Source organism: Canis aureus, chromosome 16 (genome assembly GCF_053574225.1).
Source record: "Canis aureus isolate CA01 chromosome 16, VMU_Caureus_v.1.0, whole genome shotgun sequence".
NCBI lineage: Eukaryota > Metazoa > Chordata > Mammalia > Carnivora > Canidae > Canis > Canis aureus.
The window spans coordinates 7,537,081-7,557,031 of record NC_135626.1 but is presented as its reverse complement, the minus strand read 5'-3'; the positions used below and the strand labels follow the sequence as shown (position 1 = coordinate 7,557,031).

The following is a 19,951-nucleotide window of genomic DNA, read 5'->3' as shown; positions in this document are numbered from 1 at the left end:
ACTTTTCCCCTCATACAAAAATAACCAGAGCAGGGTAGGGGTTAGGAAGGCAAAAGCATGGTCTGGAATCAGAGCTCCTGGGCTGGTGTCCTGTGTCTGCCACTCAGTCACTGTGTGAGGCCCTGGAGATGCTCCTCAGCCTCTCTGGGCCTCAATTTCCTTATCTGTAAAATGGGAGTAATCAAAGTCCCCACCTGGTGGAGGCCCCGTGCACAGTGAGCCATAGTGAGCACTTCAGCATGCCACCCGTTAGCTGTTACTCCAGCAAAGGGAAGGAGCTAGAACAGACGGCTCCCTCACCCCTCCTAGCCAAGGCTCTATGCTTCCTAGCATTCTCCCGTGTACCTCCACAGACCCCCACAAAATCCCACAAGAGGAGTTGTTAGAACAGCAACTGTAACTATGGGCTTCATGAGTGGAGTGACTCCCACGACAACCTCTGAGGTGGGTGCTATCTTCGCACCCACCTGTGCTTTCTTTCACAGATGAAGAAAGGGAGGCTTGGGGGCACCTGGGGGGCTCAGTTGGTCAAGGGTCTGACTCTTGATTTCAGCTCAGGTCACGATTTCAGGGTCGTGGGGCAGAGCCCCGCATCGGGCTCTGTGCTCAGTGTGGAGTCTGCTCGTCCCTCCCCCTCTGCCCCTCCCCCTACTCACTCTCTCTCTCTCTCTCTCTCTCTCTCTCCTCGAAAATAAATAAATAAAATCTTAAAAAAAAAAAAGGAAGCTCAGAGAAGCAGAGTGAGTAGCCCAGGCTCACAGAACTAGGAAGTGGCAGAAGCAGGATTTGAACCCGCGTCTATGACACTCATGAGCCCCAAACATCCACCCCACTGCCCTTCCTGAACGGAGTTACTCCCTTGGACGTAGGACAGTAAGAACATCCGATTCCTGACTTGGCCCCATGCTCCTCCTGCCATGTCACGCTCGTCCCGCCTGTTTCCTGAACACAGAGCTCCTGGCTGTGCAAGCCGCCCGCTCACACCCACCTGTCCACGACGGGGGAGCTCGCCTCCCACCGACCCCCACGTGAAGGTGGCCATACTCTCAGGCTGGTGCCACCCACATCCACCTGCCCCTCGCCCCTTGGATGTGGTGGGGGCACCCCCGGCCCCAGCTTCCTGAGCCACTGGTCTGGATCAGACAGCACCCTGAGGCTGACACTCACCGTGGACACTGAGGATGACGTCCCGGCGGTCCTCGCCTACCGCACTCACGGCCACACAGGAGTAGCTGCCAGAGTCTGAGGCCCGGGCGCTGGCCAAGGTGAGGACCCGGCCCCCAGGGAAGACCTGTGCCCCCCAGAAGGAAGCCCACATGAGCTTACGCACCTTGAGGGGCAGCGCCCACACCTTCACGTGCCGGCCCCGCTGCCGGGCACGCCTGGGCAGCAGGCTTCGGGCCCCAGAGCCCCCCACAATGCAGAGGAAGTGGGAGCTGTGCCCGGACCTTGGGCCCTCTGCCGGCCGGTGGGCAAACTCCATCAGTGCCCCCAAGACAGTCCTCCGGAGCAGCGCTACTGAGCCTTTGAACCCCGAGTTTAAAATATACAACAGACTTCAAAGAGTTAGAACCAAAGGAGAAATGTAAAATACTTCAATAATTTCTATATCAAATCATGTGATGAATAGACTTTTGGATAGTCTGAGTTGATGAAAATATTTCATTAAAATTGATTTCACTTATTTCTTTTTACTCATTTGAATGTAGCTACTAGAAAATTTAAAATTATGTATACAGCTTGGAGCGCCTGGGTGGCTCAGTCAGTTGAGCATCCACTTCTTGGTTTCGGCTCAGGTGGTGACCTTGCGATTGTGGGATCAAGTCCCACGTCGGGCTCCATGCTCAGTGTGGTGTCTGCTTGAGACTTTCTCTCCCTCTCCCTTTGCCCCTCCTCCCCATGTTATCTCTCTCTTTCAAATAAATGAATAAATCTTTAAAACGAATAAATCTCTTAAAAATCGCATTGGTGGCCTGCATTATCTTTCTGGAGACCATGTGGCTCGAGACTCTCCATTTAGCAGCTCTCCTTCCTCCCTCCAGCAAACCGTCCTCGGTGGCCCCTCCTTCTTCCTCACGTCAGAGCTCTCAGGGCCTGACCTCTGCTTCTAGCACCTACTGAAGCACCAGGGAGGAGAGCCAGGGCTGCCTAGCCTGCTGACCTGGAGGCCAGAAGGCCCTGCAGTGGACACAGGGTTTCCATCCTTCAGCCACATCAGTGTGGGGCTGGGGGCTCCAGTGGCGTTGCAGGTCAGCCGGACCGGGGCATTGAGCAGCACAGGGCCTGGCAGGCTGGGTGGCAAGGTGATCCGAGGAGGCACTGAAGGGTAGCAATGACACAGGGTACAGGTGAGTCCCATTGGGAGCGAAACTGGCAGGGCCCCTGGCTGGGCCACCCCACAGAACACACAGACACAAACAAAAGTGCTGCAACTGCCACTCCCAACAGACGCACATCACTCTGTATCCTCAAGGTGCTCATCTCATTCTTATAATACTATCATGAGGCTTCTACAGATGGGGAACTGAGAATCAGAGAGGGCAAATCACCTGCCCAAGGTTGACCAGCTAGAAAGTGACAGAAATAGTACTTGAACTTGAGTCCTCTGGTCAACATGAGGTCATTATTATGGGGATGGCATGGGGTAACAAGGCTGAGGACTCCTGGGCTGGATAGATGGATGGATGAAGGATGCGTGGGTAGATAATGGTTGGATGGATGGATGAATGTATGATGAATGGATGCATAGATGGATGAACGGATGATGGATGGATGGATGAATGGATGATGGATGGATGGATGGATGGATGGATGGAAGGACAGATGGTGGGTGGATGGATAGATGGATGGTGGATGGATGATGGATGATGGATGATGGATGATGGATGATGGATGGGTAAACAGATTGACAGACAAATGAATAGAAGGACAACTTTTTGGACAAGGACCCCTTCAGTGCCAGGGCAGCTCACCATTGACCCGTAGCCCATACTGCAGCTCTGTACTTCCTGCCACATTGGATGCCACACAGCGGTAGTTCCCAGCATCAGAAAATCGTGCTTGCTCAATGTGGAGAACTCTCCCATCAGCTGACACTGTCACTCCCTTCCAGGCAGAGACAGGCTGGCGGCCCTTGAACCAGGAGATATCTGGGGGAATGATGAGAGATGCAAGCAGTCCTGCCAGCCCTTCGGACTGTGTCTGGATAATGAGCACCTACAAAAGACTTCCGAGGTGGCCTTTATTTGGAGTGCCCTTATTTCAGGCATCAGAGCAAGGCGGGTTCTCCAGGAAGAAGGCTGGGAGTGGAACAGGGCAGTGTGTCTGAGACAGGACAGGCAGAGGGGAAGTTCCATGGGGTGGAGGCTGGGGCAGCCAGGAGCAAGGAGAGTCAAAGCCAGCCCTGCACCCCCCTCACCACCCCTCCCTGCCTGGAAGCCACGACAGAAACCTTTAGAGGAAAACATGGTGCCCCCTAAACCAGCAGCCTCATAAGCATGGACCAATTGTATCCTCAGCTTCCTTACACCCTGCCAGGGCCCACCCCATCTGCAGAACACTCACTCCTAGCCCCAAGTTCCTGGCCTTTCCCTCACTGCTGGTCTAGAGAAGAGCCCCGGACAGACAACAGCTCAGGGCTCCCAGTCCTTGGCCTGCCAAGCAGAGGGGTCTTACCAGGAGGTGGGACGCCCGAAGCCAGACACTCCAAGGTCACGGAGGCATTTTCTAGCACGGCCTTGTTCAGCGGGCCCGGCTCGATGTTGGGGGGCACTAGGGGAGACAGGGAGAGCCCTGGCTTGGTGGATGGGGGCTCTGGGCGGCTCATCTCAGCCATCCCTCTGCCTCTCCCCGGCCTTCCTAAAGGGTCCAGGCAATAAAAGCCCCGGATGGCTCATGTCCTCTGACCGAGGAACCACACTCTTGAACCCGCACGAGAAAAAGTCATTGGGCTGTGATCTCTGTGGCAGTGGTATGATGGGGACGACCCCAGTGCCCACCCCGGTGGAGAAGCAGAATGCTGGGCAGCCATGAAAAACGACAAGACAGGGATGTGTCCACACACACCAGGACGGGAATGAACCCACAAATGAATAGGACAAGCAAAGCCAGGTATGAATGCGACAAGGACATGCAGTGTTTTTAAAATCCCATTCCTTTCCCCACCCCTAGCCCCCCAGGGCAGCCCCAGGGCCCCCATGGGATCACCCACCATCCAGTGCCCTTGTCCTTACCCAAAACCTTGAGAGTCACATCCCTTTTGCTCTCGCCGGCCAGGCTGGTAGCAGCACAAGTGTAGATGCCTTCATCCCTTAGGTCCACCTTCTCGATCTGGGTCAGGGGGGAGGGATGGCAGAGTGTGTGCTGTGGGGACATGGGGACGCGGCACCCTGTGCTGGAGGGTGGTCAGAGGGATGCAGGGACACAGTGAGCAGCCAGCTTGCTGCAGACCCCAGGGGCAGGAGAAAGGAGTCAAGGGGACTGTTGGGCTCCGGGGCTGGAGTTCTAGGCCATGTATTCAGATGCCAGGGATACGTCCCTTCCCCCCATTCCACCCCTCCCGTAGCTGAGCCTTCTGAGACTCCTCTCCTCTCCAGGCCCACCACCCAGTGTTCATCCTACCTCCAGGCTGCTAGGGTCCCCACTCGGGACCAGCGAGACCCTCCACCTCTGCCCGGTTACCCCACCAGCCCTGGAGCCCCGGGCCGTACCTGCAGTTTCCCCCCCAAGGCTGCCAGGGCCACCCCATCCTTCCACCAGCGGAGACTTGGGGTGGGTGCTCCAGTCCCCACACATTGGAGGGTCACAGGCTGTAGGAAAGGGACTGTGATATTGTCACCTCCAACGATGGCCACCTCTGGGAGCTCTGGGCAGGGGGAGAGGCAGGGAGGGCCCAGGTCAGGGTCAGGAGGGGTGCAGTGAGCACCCAGCCATCTCCTCAATGCCTGGAGTGTGGGGAATATCTTTACAGGGTCAGCCTCTGGCTTCCATCCACTCAACTCAACAGACACTTGGCTTAGGGGGAGAGCACTAGACCGGGAGCCAGCAGAGCAGGTCTTCCCTTTAAAATTCTCCTACCCATCCATCCACCCATCCATATGTGCACTGAGCATCTCTTCTGTACCGGGCTCAGGGGTATCACAGAGAACAGTGGCTACAGCGCTGTCCATGCAGAGCTGGGCAGTGGAGACGAGTAACCAAATGGGCAATTTTAATACAGCAGGTGGAAGGCCATGGCCATGGCAGGCTAGGCAGATTAGAAGCACGGTGGGAGCAAGGAGGGCTTCCTGGAGGAAGGGGTGTTTTAGGCCAAACCTGAAAGATAGGGAGGCACTAGGCAGGCAAAGACCAAGAGGAAGAATATTCCAGGCAGAGGAAATAGTCTTTGCAGGCTTGGAGGTGAGAAAGCTGATGTGTTTAAAGAATCGAGTGAAGTTCAGCGAGGTCAGCATGAAGAGAGCAAGCAAGCAGGTGAAGAGAGGGGAGGGGAGTGAGGGCCTGTGGACAGCACACATGACAAGTGGGGAAGCAGCTGGGCCAGCCTCTCATGCCTGTGTCTCTTCGGGGGCAGTGCAGCCTAGACATACCATCTAGAAAAGACCAGCCCTGGGCCCTTCCCTTGTCCACCAGGCCTACAAAGGACGGCCACGGGCCCCTGGCTCTACCCACCCCCAGTATCTCAGGCTGCCCGTGCCCCCTCACCGTGCACGGACAGCTCCACCTCAGCCCCTGCAGTGCCCGCCTCGTTGGTGGCCTGGCAGGCCAAGAGGCCCTCATGGCCTGGCTCCACACGGCTGATCTGCAGCATGGCCCCCCGTGAGGCCACCTGTACCCCAGCCAGCTCCTCGGCGGGGCGGCCGTTGTGCAGCCACCTGAGGAGGGCGGGGAGGGGGACGTGTCGGTCAGCATGAGGCCAGGGCAGTCAGGCTGGGCAGGCTGGCTCCATGGCCTCTTCACACTCCCGGGGAGGGGGAGTACTTCCCACCCCCACCGGCCCCCACCCTGCCCTGGCCTCTACTGCCGTCCCTTACGCACTGGAGAGTAGGTACTGGGGAGCCCGAGGCCTGGCAGGAAAGTTCCAGGGGCTGTCCCACGAGGGCGGTCACCTGGCCCACGCCTTCGGCCACCAGGAGCTGTGGGGGCACTGTGGGCAGGACCCACCAGTGGGTGTTTGGAGCCGAGCAAACCCAAGCCCCCAGCACCTCCGGAGCAGGATCCCAGCCTCACCCCTCTGGCCCCCCAGGAGGCCTTCCGGGACCACAGGACGAGTTAGCCCCTCTGGTCTCCCCACAGGCTTGGCCTGTTATTAAATGCCTGTCTCCCCACCAGACTGAGGCCTCAGGAGTCTCATCTGCCTTGTCCTCTGCTTTATCTCCGATACCACCTGGGCCTGGCCCAGAGTTGATGCCTAAGAAAAGTCTGTTGGATGGAAGAAGGCAGGCAAAGGCCCAACCCCACCCTGGAACCGGAGCCCAAAGCCCAGCTTTGGGCCTCAGGGAGTCCTTGATAATGACCATCCCGTTGACCAGGAAACACCTGGGAGGCAGAGTGGGGTCCTATCCCAAGCGATCTGGTTTGGGGTCGAGCAGGAACAGGAATCCTGCTCCTGGGGCTCAACCCTGTCCCTTAGTGTAGTTTGGCAAGACCTCCAGCCCAGATCTGTGTGTTCATATGTCTTAGGTGATACAGGCACGCAGGGCGCTTCACCCCCTGGCATCCCCCCAGGGCGGCAGGGACCCACACATAGTGGGGGGAGGAGAGGTGGTCCATAGTCCAGGTGACCCGGGTCAGGGGGACAGTCCCCAGCTCACCCTGCACCTCCACGGAGTACTGCAGAACAGCCTCCCCGGCGGGGCTGCTGGCCACGCAGTTGTACAGGCCTCCAGACGCCTCTCCCAGGCCCTCCAGGGTCAGCACACGGCCTCCTGCCTCCAGCCACGTCTCGTTGCTCTCTGCCACGGGCAGCCCCTCGTGGTGCCAGGAGAGGGTAGGGGGTGGCTGGCCTCTGGCCACACACTCCAGTGCCAAGGGCCTCCCCGCCACAGCCTTCACCACACGAGGCCCTCCTCCTGCACCCTCGATGGTGGGTGGGACTAGGGAAGAAGCACGGGGCTGCTCAGGGACCAGAGCGGGACACCAGTCTGTTACCTGCCCAGCAGGCCAGGCCAGCCTAAGACCCTTGTTGACCTCATGTCCCCAGGCTCACAGCACTCTCTCCCTCCTCTGCCCTGGGCCGCATCCCTCCCCTAACACTGCTTGCCTCTTCTCTCTATCCTGATCCTGCCAACCCTGGGGCTCCCCAAGAGCAGAACAAGAGCTTATCTGTGTGCCTCAGTGGCTGCACACAGTAGGCCTCTGCATCTGTGGAACCAAAGTGATGGGCTCCCCAGGGCCCGAGACCAGAACCGCTGCTCCTTCAAGTCCCCTCCCTGGTCTGAGGAAGAAGACACCTGGGGCAGGCCAAGCCCAGAGGGCCTGGTCAGTGGGGGTTCAGCCCTTGATGGTCAAGGGGGTAGCCAGAGGGGACTCCTCTCTCCCTCCCTGAGAAGGGCCCCCAAGTGGCTGAGACCATGGAGCCCTCACCAGGGGACATGGGAAGATGACAGCCTGGGATGAGTGTCTCAACCTTGTCTGGGCCACAAGCCCCTTTGAAACTTTTATGAAAATACACTTTCAGGACACGTGGGTTGCTCAGTGATTGAGCGTCTGCCTCGGGGGCTCAGGTCATGATCCCGGGGTCCTGGGATCGAGTCCCTCATTGGGATCTCCATAGGAAGCCTGCTTCTCCCTCTGCCTATGTTCCTGCCTCTCCCTCATGAATAATTTAAATCTTTCAAAAAAAAAAAAAAAAAAAAAGGAAAATGCACTTTCCATTGCATTTCCAGGAGGTTCTTTGATCCCCAAATGAGCATTCCCGAGATGGCAGCTGGGCTCATCCTCACAGGCTGCCTGTGAACCCCACGCAGCCCAACTTCCCTTCAGGATCTCCATGGCTCCAGGGACCAAGCCTTCCTCATCTTTGGAGGCCAGAGCTCTGGAGCTGAGTCCTCTTGAGGGGCCAGGATGACCCAGTGGCCTGCCCTCTGGGTGTCAGACCCTGCCCCTGCCCACCTGCTCCCAGCTTTTCCTGGGCTCTCCACGTATCCTCAGAGCACAGTCCCTCAAGGTGGGTCTATACCCAGGTAAACAGCACATTTATGGTCAGACCCCCATCCCCACCCCATGAACCAGGTCCCATCACCTCCTAGCAAGTGACCCGCAGCCAGCCTGTCACCCCCAGAGGCCACTTTGCTCATGGGTAAGGCGGAGACAGGGAGACAAGGGCCCAGGCCCCTGAACCCTGATAAAATGAGCTGATGCTGTGAAAAGCCCCAGGGGCCCTGGCTTACAGTGAGTGATTAATGAAGAACAGTTAATTATTCACAGAGGAACAGTGACAAGGGCTATCCCTGGAGGGGACTGCGAATGCGGATTCTTGGCTGGGCTCTGCCTGGGCCCCAGACAGGCCCTCTGCCCCTGGCCTCAGCATCCTGCCTGTCCGGGCGAGGAAGTCAGACACGCCGAGATGGCCAAGTTCCCCGGGCAACTCCTTGGTCTCATGATCCTAGGCCTCTGGCCGCTCCCCTCGGTGACTTTTGAAGACAGGCCCACCACAGCCCAGAGGCCCCCGCCCCCACTGCCCACTCCAGCTGCCCGCTGCCCGCTGCACTCCCCAGCCACTCACCATAGACCTCCAGCCTGGTGGTCTTCTCTGTGACACCCACGGGGTTGCTGGCCTGGCAGGTGTAGGTGCCAGCATCCAAGCCCCGGGCCCTCCCCAGCTGCAGCTGCCGGCCGCCCCTGGTATAGACAGCCTCTGCGCTGAGCGGGAGGGAGGCCCCGTCCTTGAACCAGGTGATGTCAGGAGCAGGCACTCCTCGGGCTTCACACAAGAACCTCACCGGGTGGCCCTCCATGACGGCCACCTCGCTTGTCTCGTTGGAGCCCCAGATGGTGGGAGGCACTGAGAAGGACAGGCAGGGGGTGCTGGTCACAGGGAGCCTCCCCGGAGCCAACCCCAGAGTGGTAGTCACACGCCCATTGACCAAAAGCACTGCACGTGTCTCTGGTTCCTATTGCAGGGCACGGAGAGAGTAGGGGATCTGGGGATAGACGGGGAGGCCTCTCGGGAGATGTTGATGTGGGTCCTGGTCATCACAAGAGGTGCGGAGGTGGCAGAGGAGCCACAGGTCTGGGCTCTGGACCCACTCTGACTTTAACTCACTGCATGGCCGGGCACAGGTCACTTTCCCTCTCTGGCTCTCAGTCTCCCTATCTGCACAATGACCAAAATCAGGGGTTCACCACTGGTGACACCCACGGTGATCCCTGGGGGTGCGTGGGCACAGCATGAAATAGCACCATGCATCTCAGGACAGAACAGCTCCATCCTTCCCCAAATCCTTCCATCCTGATAATGACAAAGGGGAAGGTGTGGACGTTCGGCTGACTATGCCCTTAACCCTTCTAGTACTTTCTATATCAATGCTCTCTTGCTGTATTTGCTTTCACAGCTTCTTCCCTGAAGGCCAGGTGGCCCTGGCTTCCCAATTACAGTTGAGATATTAAATATCCTTTTAAATAGGTGAGTTTTTGTGTAAGACAAGGAACTTGATTTAAAAAAAATTTGGAGAAATGGTCATCCCGAGCAGGATCAGGAATAGTAAAGCTGCAAATCTGGGGATGGGGACAATGGGATTTGGGGACACTGGGCCAGGTTCCCTGTCCCTCCCCCCAGCCTGACTGGACTGGGGGCTGCTCCTCCAGGGCCCCCCTCTGCCCTGTCCTCCCTCCATGCAGAGGACAGCCGTGGTGGGGGCCGGGCTCACCCTGCATCCTGAGCTGGAAGTCCTTGGCCTGCTGGCCAGCGGGGCTGAAGGCCACACACTGGTACCATCCCTCATCCCCCAGGTGACTGCTGGTGATTCTGAGAACCTGGCCATCCTCTTGGAGCTGGACGTGAGGGTCTCCTGGTAGGATGGGCCTGGAAGGAGGGTCATGAGAACACCACCAGTTAGGCTGGTGCTGGCAGGGCCAGGCTGCTCAGAGCAGAGCCTGCCACTTGTGAAAAAGGAATCTTCAAGGTTCACCATCGCCAAATGGTGCTCGTCCACTAGGGAATGGGCACAAAATGTGGCTGATCTCTATGGTGGAATGTTATTCAGCCATTAAAAGCAATGAAGTATGGGACGCCTGGGTGGCTCAGTTGGTTAAGCATCTGCCTTAGGCTCAGGTCATGATCCTGGGGTCCCAGGATCGAGCCCTGTGCTGGGCTCCCTGCTCAATGGAGAGTCTGCTTCTCTGCCTCTGCCTCTCCCTCTGTTCGTGTTCTCTCTCTCACTCTCTCTCTCTCTCAAATAAAATCTTAAAAGAAAAAAAAGCACTTTTCTGTGCTGTGCAGATACTGCATTCCTTACAAACTGAAGGTTTGTGGCAACCCTGCATTGAGTAAGTCAGTTGGCGCCGTTTTTCCAATGGCATTTGCTCCCTGCATGCCTCTGTCATGATTTTGGTCATTTTCACACTATTTCAAACTCTCTCATTATCATCATATTTGCTAGGCTGTGATTTGTAGCATATATTTGTTATCCGTGATTGCAACTTGCCAAGAGCTCAGATGATGGTTAGCAATTTTTAGCGATAAACTATTTTGAATTAAAGTAGGTCCGTTGGTTTTTAGACACAATACTGTTGCATATTTGATAGACTGCAGTATAGTGGAACATGACTTTTATGCGCACTGGGAAACCAAAAAATTCATTTGATTTGCTTTATCGCGATATTTGCTCTCTTGCAGTGGGCTGCTGCCGAACCCGCAGCATCTCTGAGGTGTGCCTGTACGGATCTCTGCTCCAGCACGGATGAACCCCGAGAACTGGGTGCTAAGTTAGAGACGCCGGACACAAAAGGACACGTGCTGTATGACTGCATGAAACTTCTCTGAAAAACAGGTAAATCTATAGAGACAGAAAGCAGACTAGTGGTTGCCGGGAGCTGGGGGGTAAGAAGGCAGGGGCTGATGGGTACGGGGTCCCCTTTTGGGGTGATGAAATGTTCTGGTACTAGACAGAGGTGGCTGATGGTGTGCCACACTGTGTGTGTACTCAGTACGACTGAAGTGCACACTTAAAATGGTTGATTTTATATTTCATGAATTTTACCTAAAAAAGAAAAGTTTAAAACAAAAAAGCAAGACTGGCTAAGTCATGAGACAATGCTGCAGGGAGAAAAGGAGGGTGTCCCCTGGGTAATGCCAGGCTGGGGCGGGAGATGGCCCACGCTGCCCCCTGCCCGGGCCCTGGGTGGCACACCTTCCTCGCAGAATTTGCAGCACCGTCACCCCCAAGGTCCCCCTCCTCTCGGCCGCGGCCTGGGCCCCACCCTCATGCCACCCACCAAGAAGACCACTCACTGCCCATCCTTGGTCCATTCCACCTGGGGCGTGGGGACCCCTGAGGTCCGGCACTTCAGCTCCACCTCTGCACCAGCCAGGCCCAGCACCTCCTGGGCAGCCCCAGATCCCAGCACAGAAGGAGGGACTGGGGAGCGAGGGGCAGAGGGGTGAGAACTCTTCAAATCCTGCACAGGCAAAGGCCCTGTGGTGGGCCTTCATCTATGCGGGTCCCCAGCCCAGGGCACCCTTCCCTCCCCATTTGTCCTTCACTCGAAGCTCCCTGGCTGGATGGGGACCCTGCTCTGTGCTTTCTCAGCAGCTTGCGGGGCCTTCTTGTAGCACATACAGGGCCAATTATGTGACTGTCTAATGTCTGTCCTGATAGCTCTGCAAGGACAGGGACAGAGTCTGCCACGGGCCCCTCTGCGCCCCGGACTCTCAGCAGGCAAAGACTCCCTCTTCCCTGCCCCCCACAAAAGGGTAGGGGCTCAGGCCTCACTCACTGAGCACGAGGAGATGGAAGTCCCGCTGGGCAGTCCCGGCCTGGTTCTCCGCCCGGCAGGAGTAGAGGCCAGAATCGCCCTCCTGGATCCTGGGGAGGTGGAGGGCCTGAGGCTTGTCCGGGAGACGGTGACTGCTAGCCTCAGGGATCTGGGCAGGGGAGGCCAGGGGGAGCTGGTAAGAGGGGTCTGGCCACCCCCCAGCATCAGCAATAAGAAACTGAGGGCGAGGGAGCTGATTGATAACTGGAACCTGGGGCTTCTGATTCCCAAAACAGTGCCATGCCGCCTCCACCATGCAGCCCCCCAGGCTGCCTTGTGAGAACACAGTCCTCCACTGCCCAGCACATTCCCCCGAACACCTGTCACATCTCCTTGTCACACCCGGCACATGTAGGTCCATACCCTATCCAAATCCCACCCACAACCCAGACCCCCCCAGAGGACACCCACCAGCTGCCCATCCTTGAGCCACACGATCTCAGGGGCTGGAAAGCCATTTACGTCACACTCCAAAGTCAGGGATTGGCCGGCCATGCCTGACACATTGGTCCTGTGCCCGTCTTCCCGGATGCTGGGGGGCACTTGGGGGCAAAGAGAAGCAGAGGCACTGTCCCTTCCCGAAACAGCCATACCCACACCCCATCTGGGCCACTCTTCCTGGGTTGGACAGGCAGTCTCAATTCTTGCCTTTCCCCAGATTCTGGGGGCCCAGGATGTCCACCCCAGTCCCTGATCTGACTGCCAGGAGCCATGTGGAACTGGGGATGCCACCGCAGCCCGCCTTGGGACTGCACACCCAGTTGTTCCTGGACACTGTGCCACTTTCCCTGGCACTCAGCATTGCAAGATGCTGGAGCCCCCAGATCCATCCAGTTCTACTTATAACCTGTTGTCATGGTCACCTGGTGGCGGTGGGGCAGATTCCTGAGTTGTAGTCTCTGAAGGTGGGGCCTGGGTATATCTTTGTAACAAACTTCCCAGGCAAGTCATTATGTAGTAAGCCGGGGTGGCTGGTCATGGGGATGTGGAAGGTGGCCCGTTAGGAGAAGTTAAAACTTCCCCTAGGCCTCCATGATGCCCATGGTAGGAGGAAGGGCCCCCTCCCTCTGCCCACAGCACCCTGGATGGGGGTGGACGGGGTAGGAAGCTCTCCCTGCTGCCGGGAGGATACGACACTTGGGTCAGTTTTAGCAGCTGCAACCCCGAGGTGGGCTTTGGGACACTCACTGCCTCCGGTGCTCATTTTAAAATGAATTTACCTACAGGACCCTTTTAAAAGCTATTTATGGGGTTCTAGGTCCTTCTTCTTACACTGTCTCCATGGGGGTCTCTCTGGGGAAGGGGTGCCTGCCCATACAACCTGCCACTCTCCCCTACCCCCAAGCCCCGCCCCCAGTACCCTGCCCTGCAGTGAGCTCTCGGGCCCGGGGAGCTGGCGCTGCCACACCTGAGCACCCTGGTGTGCCACCAGTAAGCGTGTACCCCCCACTCCGGGGTCCCTGCTCACCATAGACCACCAGCTTGGCTCTCCTGGACGTGGAGCCTGCCTCATTGGTGGCCTGGCACTTATAGTCTCCACTGTCAGTGGGAGAAACTGAGGCCAGAAACAGGGAGCCCTCATCCAGCACCTCCAGGCCTGGCCGGCCACGCAGGGGCTCCGAGGATGGGCCCTTCCACCAGGTGACCTGCGGCGTGGGCGTCCCTGGCAGGGAGCACGGAGTCATCAACACAAGTGTCCTGTCCTCTTCCCCCTCTGCACCCATTTCCCCACCTTGTGCAAATGTCGCTGACCCTCCAGCGGTGGGTCCAGGCACCTCCTCGCCCCCCCTGGCCGGCCAGCAGGTGCAGCTCCCACCCACCCACCCAGTGCAGCAGGCTCACTGGTCTCCCGGTGCCCCGAGGCCGCAGGCAAGTGGTCAGAGCCCTCTTCCCCGTTCCCGTCTCAAAGAGGCCCATCTGGGCCCCCGTGTTTGTACTCCCAGCCCCGTCACCTGCCCCGCGCTTTCTGCCCATCACCCCAGCCTTCTTCGGCGCACAGGATGTCCTTACTTAGAGTTCTTTTGCCTAACGCCTGTCTCCTCAGCCCAAGGGCCAGGGTCTTTGCTAGAATTCCCTGCTGCCCCCCCCCCCCCCGCAGGGCCCAGCCCATAGGGGGCGCTACATGAATGAGCCTGCCTGCTGTGCTCGGCATCCTGTAGGGCGCCAGGTGCCCTGGGATCCATGCAGGAAATTGGGAGGCTGGGCCGCCCTTCCCCCCACTGCTGCCACACCCCCAACCCCACCGGGAGTGCCACCCTCGCCCTGGCCTCCCTTCCTGGACACGACTCACGGTGGACGGCCCAGGTCCATCTCTGCCGCCAGGCTGATGGCTCCCACGGCCTGGCTGGCGCACATGGACAGCTGCCCACTGGGGCTGGGCACACAGGGGGTCCCCAGATCCGTGCGGCAGGAACGACCCAGCCTCCTGAGCACCACACATGCCCAGGAGGCTGCGGCCCCCGGGGGTCATAGCAGAGCTGGGGTCCCCGCCCTGCTGACCTGCTGACAAAAGCAGCCCTCAGCCAGCTCGGCCCTCCCCTGTGCCACGTAGGAGGGGGCACTCCCCAAACTCACAGGACAGCAGCCTCACGCCTCTGCCAACCCCTCACTCGCGGCCAGCGTCAGTCACTGGGCCCCACGATGTGGGCTAATACATGTGGGCCAATGCAGCACCCCACAATTTCTCTCCGTAGACCCATCTCTCCCCGTCTCGCTGGCTCCCAGTCCTCAGCCACAGGGAGGAAGGGGTGAGCAACCCCTGGGTGGGCATGGGGGGCAGTGAGGACGCGGCACGCCCAAGGCATCCTTGGAGTCACGTCTTTCTGGAGGGCTCCTGGCCCACTCCACCGGCACCAGCCAATCCGCCTGCCGCCGCAAGGAGGAGGAGGTCCTCGGCCACCCGTGCTCCGTGCGTCTGACGTTCCACCAGACGTCCACCGCTGCCGGGGCCTTGCTCCCCACTGTGGGCACATACGTGCGAACACGCACACCACACACACACACCACACCACCCACATGGATGCCATGCCACACACACCACACTATACCCCCCCACCACACAGAGCACAACAGATATACATACATACACACCACACACACATGCATACACACACCCCACAACATATACACACACACCCATACACACCGCCTTTATACACACACCACACACACACACACACACACTATATCACATGCACACCACACACCACATGCACAAACACACACACCCCAGCACACACCCACAACACACAGTGCACCTCTCGGCTCCTCAGCTGTTCCAGAGAGGCCCACCCCACTCCCGTCCTCACCCCATGCCAGGACCCAGGACTTCAGAGCTGCTGACCTGGAGGGACATGGAGTTTGAACCCTGGAAGTTTTTTTTTTTTTTTAATGCAAAACATCTAATCCCTTGATGAGTTCTAATCACAGAACTGCCCTGTAGCTCTGCCCAGGGAAGATCCCGGGGGACTCACAACTGCCGCTAGAAACCACTGACCTCACTCCCCATTCCTCTTTTAGAGGGGCTGAGAGAGGAGCAGTGATGTGCCCCAAATCACAGCAAGTCAGTGGCCAGGCTGCTGGCCTTTCCGCCTCACGCCACAAGGAGCAGGGACCAGGACTCCCACATTCCAGGCACTGGGCTTGGCACTTTCTCATCAGCCCTCTGAGCCCGAGGTCACAGGGCCGGTGAATGCCAGCGCCCAACACTGCCCACCAGGTACTACCCGCTTCAAAGGGAGGCCAAGGACAGCCTGGGGGCAGGTTTGTCAGAGGAGCTTGGGTTATGCGGATTCAGCTGAAGTCTGGCCCAAGGACAGACCCCTGCCTGACCGGGGACGATGAGGCCACCCCGGGGCAGGCAGGCCACTGGGGGGTGGTCCCACTTCCCGCCTCCCATCTCCCACCTCCCAGGACTGCGGAAGGGCTACTTGCTGTTACCAGAGGTGGACACAAGGTGGCGCCCTGGCCGAGGAGGGCGGCGGCCCTTCCAGGTGGGCGGTTCTCAGAGCTCCCGCCCGGGGCCGGCCTCCTACCTGCCCCTCCCTCAGGCCTGTTCCAGGGACTTTCCTGGGCTCCTGGCACAAGAAGTGCAGCAGAGACTAGAACCAGCTCTCCCGGCTCCTTCCGGCCTTTCTGTGAGCTGCCACTTGCTCCTTGGACCCAGATGCCCATCCAGCACATTTCCCGGAGCCTCCACAATGTGTCAGGCACCGAGCTGGGACCTGAAACCCCTTCCATCCCACTGAGCCCTCCCAGCAGTCCGCATGGAGGGACTAGAATGACCCCACTGTACAGATAAGAAAACAGAGGCTCAGATGGAAGGTGTAAACTGCCTCCACGGGACCTGGCCTAGGGGGGCCAAAGCAGGGTTCAGCACTGGGCAGTTGACCACAGAGGTGGCTATCGATAGGCCTCACATGGTCCTGCTTCCCCACCCCGGGACCCCCCAGAGGGCCAGTCTGCCAAGGGCCACGTGAATCCATCATCTGCTAGGAAGTCCGGGGGTGGCTTGAGGAGTGGTGTGGGCCACTGAACCCCAGTCCCGGGACCCTTGGGCCATCCTTGCCCCAGTTGTAGCATGCCCCAGGCAGAGGGGCTAGGGCTTAGGGGTTACTGGGGGCCGCACCACATGTTGTGAGTCACTGCCTGGTGGTGTGACCCATCCTATAGGGTCATCGATAGGATAAAATGTGTGGCATGGCCTGCCTAAGAGTGAGGACCCCCTAACCCTCCATGACCCACGGCCACTGCCCACAGTGTATGACCCAGGCGCTGACATGTAGGGGGTGCTCTTCCCGGCCCAGCCACCCCGGGCCCAGCATCACCTCTGGCAGGGCACGGCAGGCTGGCGTTCTCTCCCACCACTCTTTCCAGCAGGCCGCTGGTCTCATTGGCCTCCCAGTATGGCGGCTCTGGGAAGAGACGGTGTGGCCACACTTACACCCAGGGCCAGCAGAGAGGATGGCCCATCCAGAACCCAGCTGGGCAAAAGGCCCTCCGCCTTCCGGCCCCTGGTGCTGGCTGCCTCCCATGGGGTGGCCCACGGAGCAGCCACTAGTGCCACACAAGGCTCCAGGGGCCTGGAGGTGGAGCTTGGCATCGTCCTGCCCTGCACTCCCCTCCAGAGCTGCAGCCTCCCGGTTTGTTTTAAATTTATTTATTTTTTAAAAGATTTTATTTATTTATTTATTCATGAGAGACACAGAGAGAGAGGTAGAGACAGAGGCAGGGACATAGGCAGAGACAGAAGCAGGCTCCATGCAGGGAGCCCGATGCAGGACTCGATCCCAGGACCTTGGGATCACACCCTGAGTCAAAGACAGATGTTCAACCACTGAGGCACCCAGGCATCCCTGCTTTAAATTTATAATAGTGAGGGGCACCTGGGTTGTTGACTCCTGATTCTAGTTCAGGTTGTGATCTCAGGGTCGTGGGATCCAGCCCCACATGGGGCTCTGAGCTCAGCACAGAGTCTGCTTGTCCCTCATCCTCTGCGTCTCCCCCTGCGCTCACTCGTTCTCTCTCTCATAAATAAATAAGTAAATAAATAAATCTTTTAAAAAGTCAAATCCATAATAGTGAAAATGGGGTGCCCCGATTCAGACCTCTCTGGGCACCAGGTACTTCACACACGTTCTCTCACTGACTCCTGGCATATCACTGGGCCCATTTTCCAAGGGAGAAAACCAAGGATTACAGAGTGGAGGTGCCTGGCTGGACCTTGGCCAGCTGGACCTCGGCCCAGGCACCTCCTCTTCGATCACGACCTTGAGGCCCCTTCTTCCACCCCAGAAGACAGGGTACCCATGAAGCTCCCTCACACGGGACAGCCCCCACGGCCTCAGGGGCTGGAGGCCGGAGGAAGGAAGGGGCGAGCATCTCAGTAGCCCAGGCTGCTGTCAGGGGTGGCAGGGAGCGGTGAGCTCTGGGGTTCCAGGGAGACGCACCCAGCACCTGGAGCTCCAGCTCCCAGGCATCCACGCCCGCGCTGTTAGAAGCCTCACAGCGGTACCAGCCGGCGTCGTGGGTTCGGATGGCAGAGAAGTGGATGGAGCCCTCAGGCCCCCCACCCTGCAGGGCCACCCCGTCCTTGGACCAGCTCAGCTGGGGCTCCGGGCTGCCCTCTGCCATGCAGTTCAGGTCCAGAATCTCTCCTGCCAGCACCTTCAGGACCCGCGGGCCCGGCTGCATCTGGGGGGGCGCTGACAGGCCCCGGGGGAGGGACGTCAGGAAGTGAGGCCCCAGGGGGGTCGCAGAGCCCAGACCCACAGAGACGAGTGCCTGGCCTCCCACCTAGATAGCACCCCCCAGCAGAAGTCATCGTGGGGGGTGGCCTGAGGCTGTCAGGAAAGGACAGTGGGACACCCCATGCGGACCCCCTCAAAGAGAAAGAATCTGCCCTTTCACCTGAACACACACATGCTCTCATCACAAAATCGCTCCTTGGTCCTCACTGCTCTCTCCCACACCTCCCACCCCCCAGCCCTCCCCTCCCCTCCCTTCATCCCCCCTCCCTCCCGCCCCCCCCCCCCCCCCCCGCCCCTGCCCCACATCCTCCCTCCCCTGGTGGTCATTTCTTTTACTTTTGCATCTCCTCCATCTCATTTGGTCTTTCTGACAAGCAGGCGATACCATGCCCATTTTGCAGATGAAGAAACTGAGGCTCAGGAGGGTTATATGATTGACTGGACTCATCTACTCCCTCAGCTGATAGGCTCTGTCAGACCAGCCCCCACGCCCCAGGGCCTCGATGCCCAGGAGCACAAGGGTGTACATGCCCCACCCACCCCAACACCTGCTGTAAACAATAGCAGAATTCCCTGTGCTGAGGTGCCCCCGGCTCCCTCCCTTTCTGACCATGATGGGATGGGCATTACTGTGGCCCCCACTTCACGGAGGAGAAAATCAAGGCTCAGAGGTGTCAAGCAGCTGGCCGTGATCACATGGCCGGTCAGTGGTAGAAACAGGATTCAAACTCAGTCCTCCCCATTCTGAGGCTCTACTCATCACCTGGCACCTCACTGCCATGTGTCTCATATGCTCATGCAAACCCACAGCAAATCTTTGAGCCCCTCCCTCTCTGAGCCTCAGCCTGTCCACCTGTGAAATGGGATGCTAGCTTAGATCAGGGGTCGCTTTTTCTGTAAAGGGCAAGCAGCCGCAGACCACATGCAAATGAATGTGGGAGGCCATGCCCTAAGAACGCTGGTTTTACAGCCACTGAAATCTGAATCTCATGTAATTTTCACATGTCACAAAATATTATTTGGGTTTTTTTTTCTCTCAATCATTTAAAAATGTGGACGTCGTTCATTGGCGGGCCACGTGAAAACAAGAAATGGATCAGATGGAGTCTGAGGGCCAGCATCAGCTGACTCCTGGCTTTGGTAATTCCTTGGGGCTTTTGGAGATGACAGGTTCCCTGCCTCTTGGGTGGTGATGCCACGGCTGGCTTCTGTGGATAGGACCCGGACATCTGGGGGAACGTCCACCCCTGGGCCCCAGCTGAGCCAGGAGCCAGAACCCCTCCTTGGGTCCCCCTCCTGACTCCTAAGTCCCTACCACCCCAGGCCTGCCCTGGGCCTTGCCCTCTGCTCTCAGGGCATCCCAACTGAGGGTACAAGAGAAGGGAGAAAGGGAACGAAGAGAGACAGGGCTGGTGGAAGGCAGGACGCAGAGGGGAGGGAAGGAAGCACTGGAGGGCCCCAGGAAGAGGTGACCCAGCCCAGCCAGCAGATGGGGAAAGGCACTGAGAAGGCCTGAGAAAGACAGAGGGAAGGGCAGGGCCATGGGCAGAGACCCAGGCCACCGGCACGGGCCTTACCTTGCACCTGGACAATATAGTGCTGAGAGGCGGACCCAGCAGGGTTATTGGCTGTGCATCTGTAGAGGCCACTGTCACCCACCTGGGCCTGGGCCAGACGCAGGGAGCCTGACGGGAGAAGGCGATGCCTGCAGGGGTGAGGAGCACTGGTGA

The 19,951-nt window shown here is 58.5% G+C and overlaps 1 protein-coding gene across 8 annotated transcripts in view; it reads right to left on the bottom strand.

The window, feature by feature from the left end:
• HMCN2 (hemicentin 2) overlaps positions 1-19,951 on the bottom strand; it is a 147,134-nt gene that overhangs the window by 61,581 nt on the left and 65,602 nt on the right. For all 8 annotated transcript variants that reach the window (XM_077851058.1, XM_077851061.1, XM_077851064.1 and 5 more), the window contains exons 23-40: positions 19,799-19,926; positions 17,922-18,176; positions 16,800-16,886; positions 13,442-13,636; positions 12,385-12,515; positions 11,935-12,082; positions 11,450-11,576; positions 9,867-10,021; positions 8,723-9,001; positions 6,810-7,091; positions 6,034-6,142; positions 5,701-5,870; positions 4,710-4,864; positions 4,233-4,329; positions 3,676-3,771; positions 2,973-3,149; positions 2,162-2,319; positions 1,168-1,291 (exon numbers count right to left, since the gene is read on the bottom strand). In XM_077851058.1, coding sequence (XP_077707184.1) covers positions 1,168-1,291; positions 2,162-2,319; positions 2,973-3,149; positions 3,676-3,771; positions 4,233-4,329; positions 4,710-4,864; positions 5,701-5,870; positions 6,034-6,142; positions 6,810-7,091; positions 8,723-9,001; positions 9,867-10,021; positions 11,450-11,576; positions 11,935-12,082; positions 12,385-12,515; positions 13,442-13,636; positions 16,800-16,886; positions 17,922-18,176; positions 19,799-19,926 — 2,873 coding nt within the window. The remainder of the gene's footprint in view (positions 1-1,167; positions 1,292-2,161; positions 2,320-2,972; positions 3,150-3,675; positions 3,772-4,232; positions 4,330-4,709; positions 4,865-5,700; positions 5,871-6,033; positions 6,143-6,809; positions 7,092-8,722; positions 9,002-9,866; positions 10,022-11,449; positions 11,577-11,934; positions 12,083-12,384; positions 12,516-13,441; positions 13,637-16,799; positions 16,887-17,921; positions 18,177-19,798; positions 19,927-19,951) is intronic.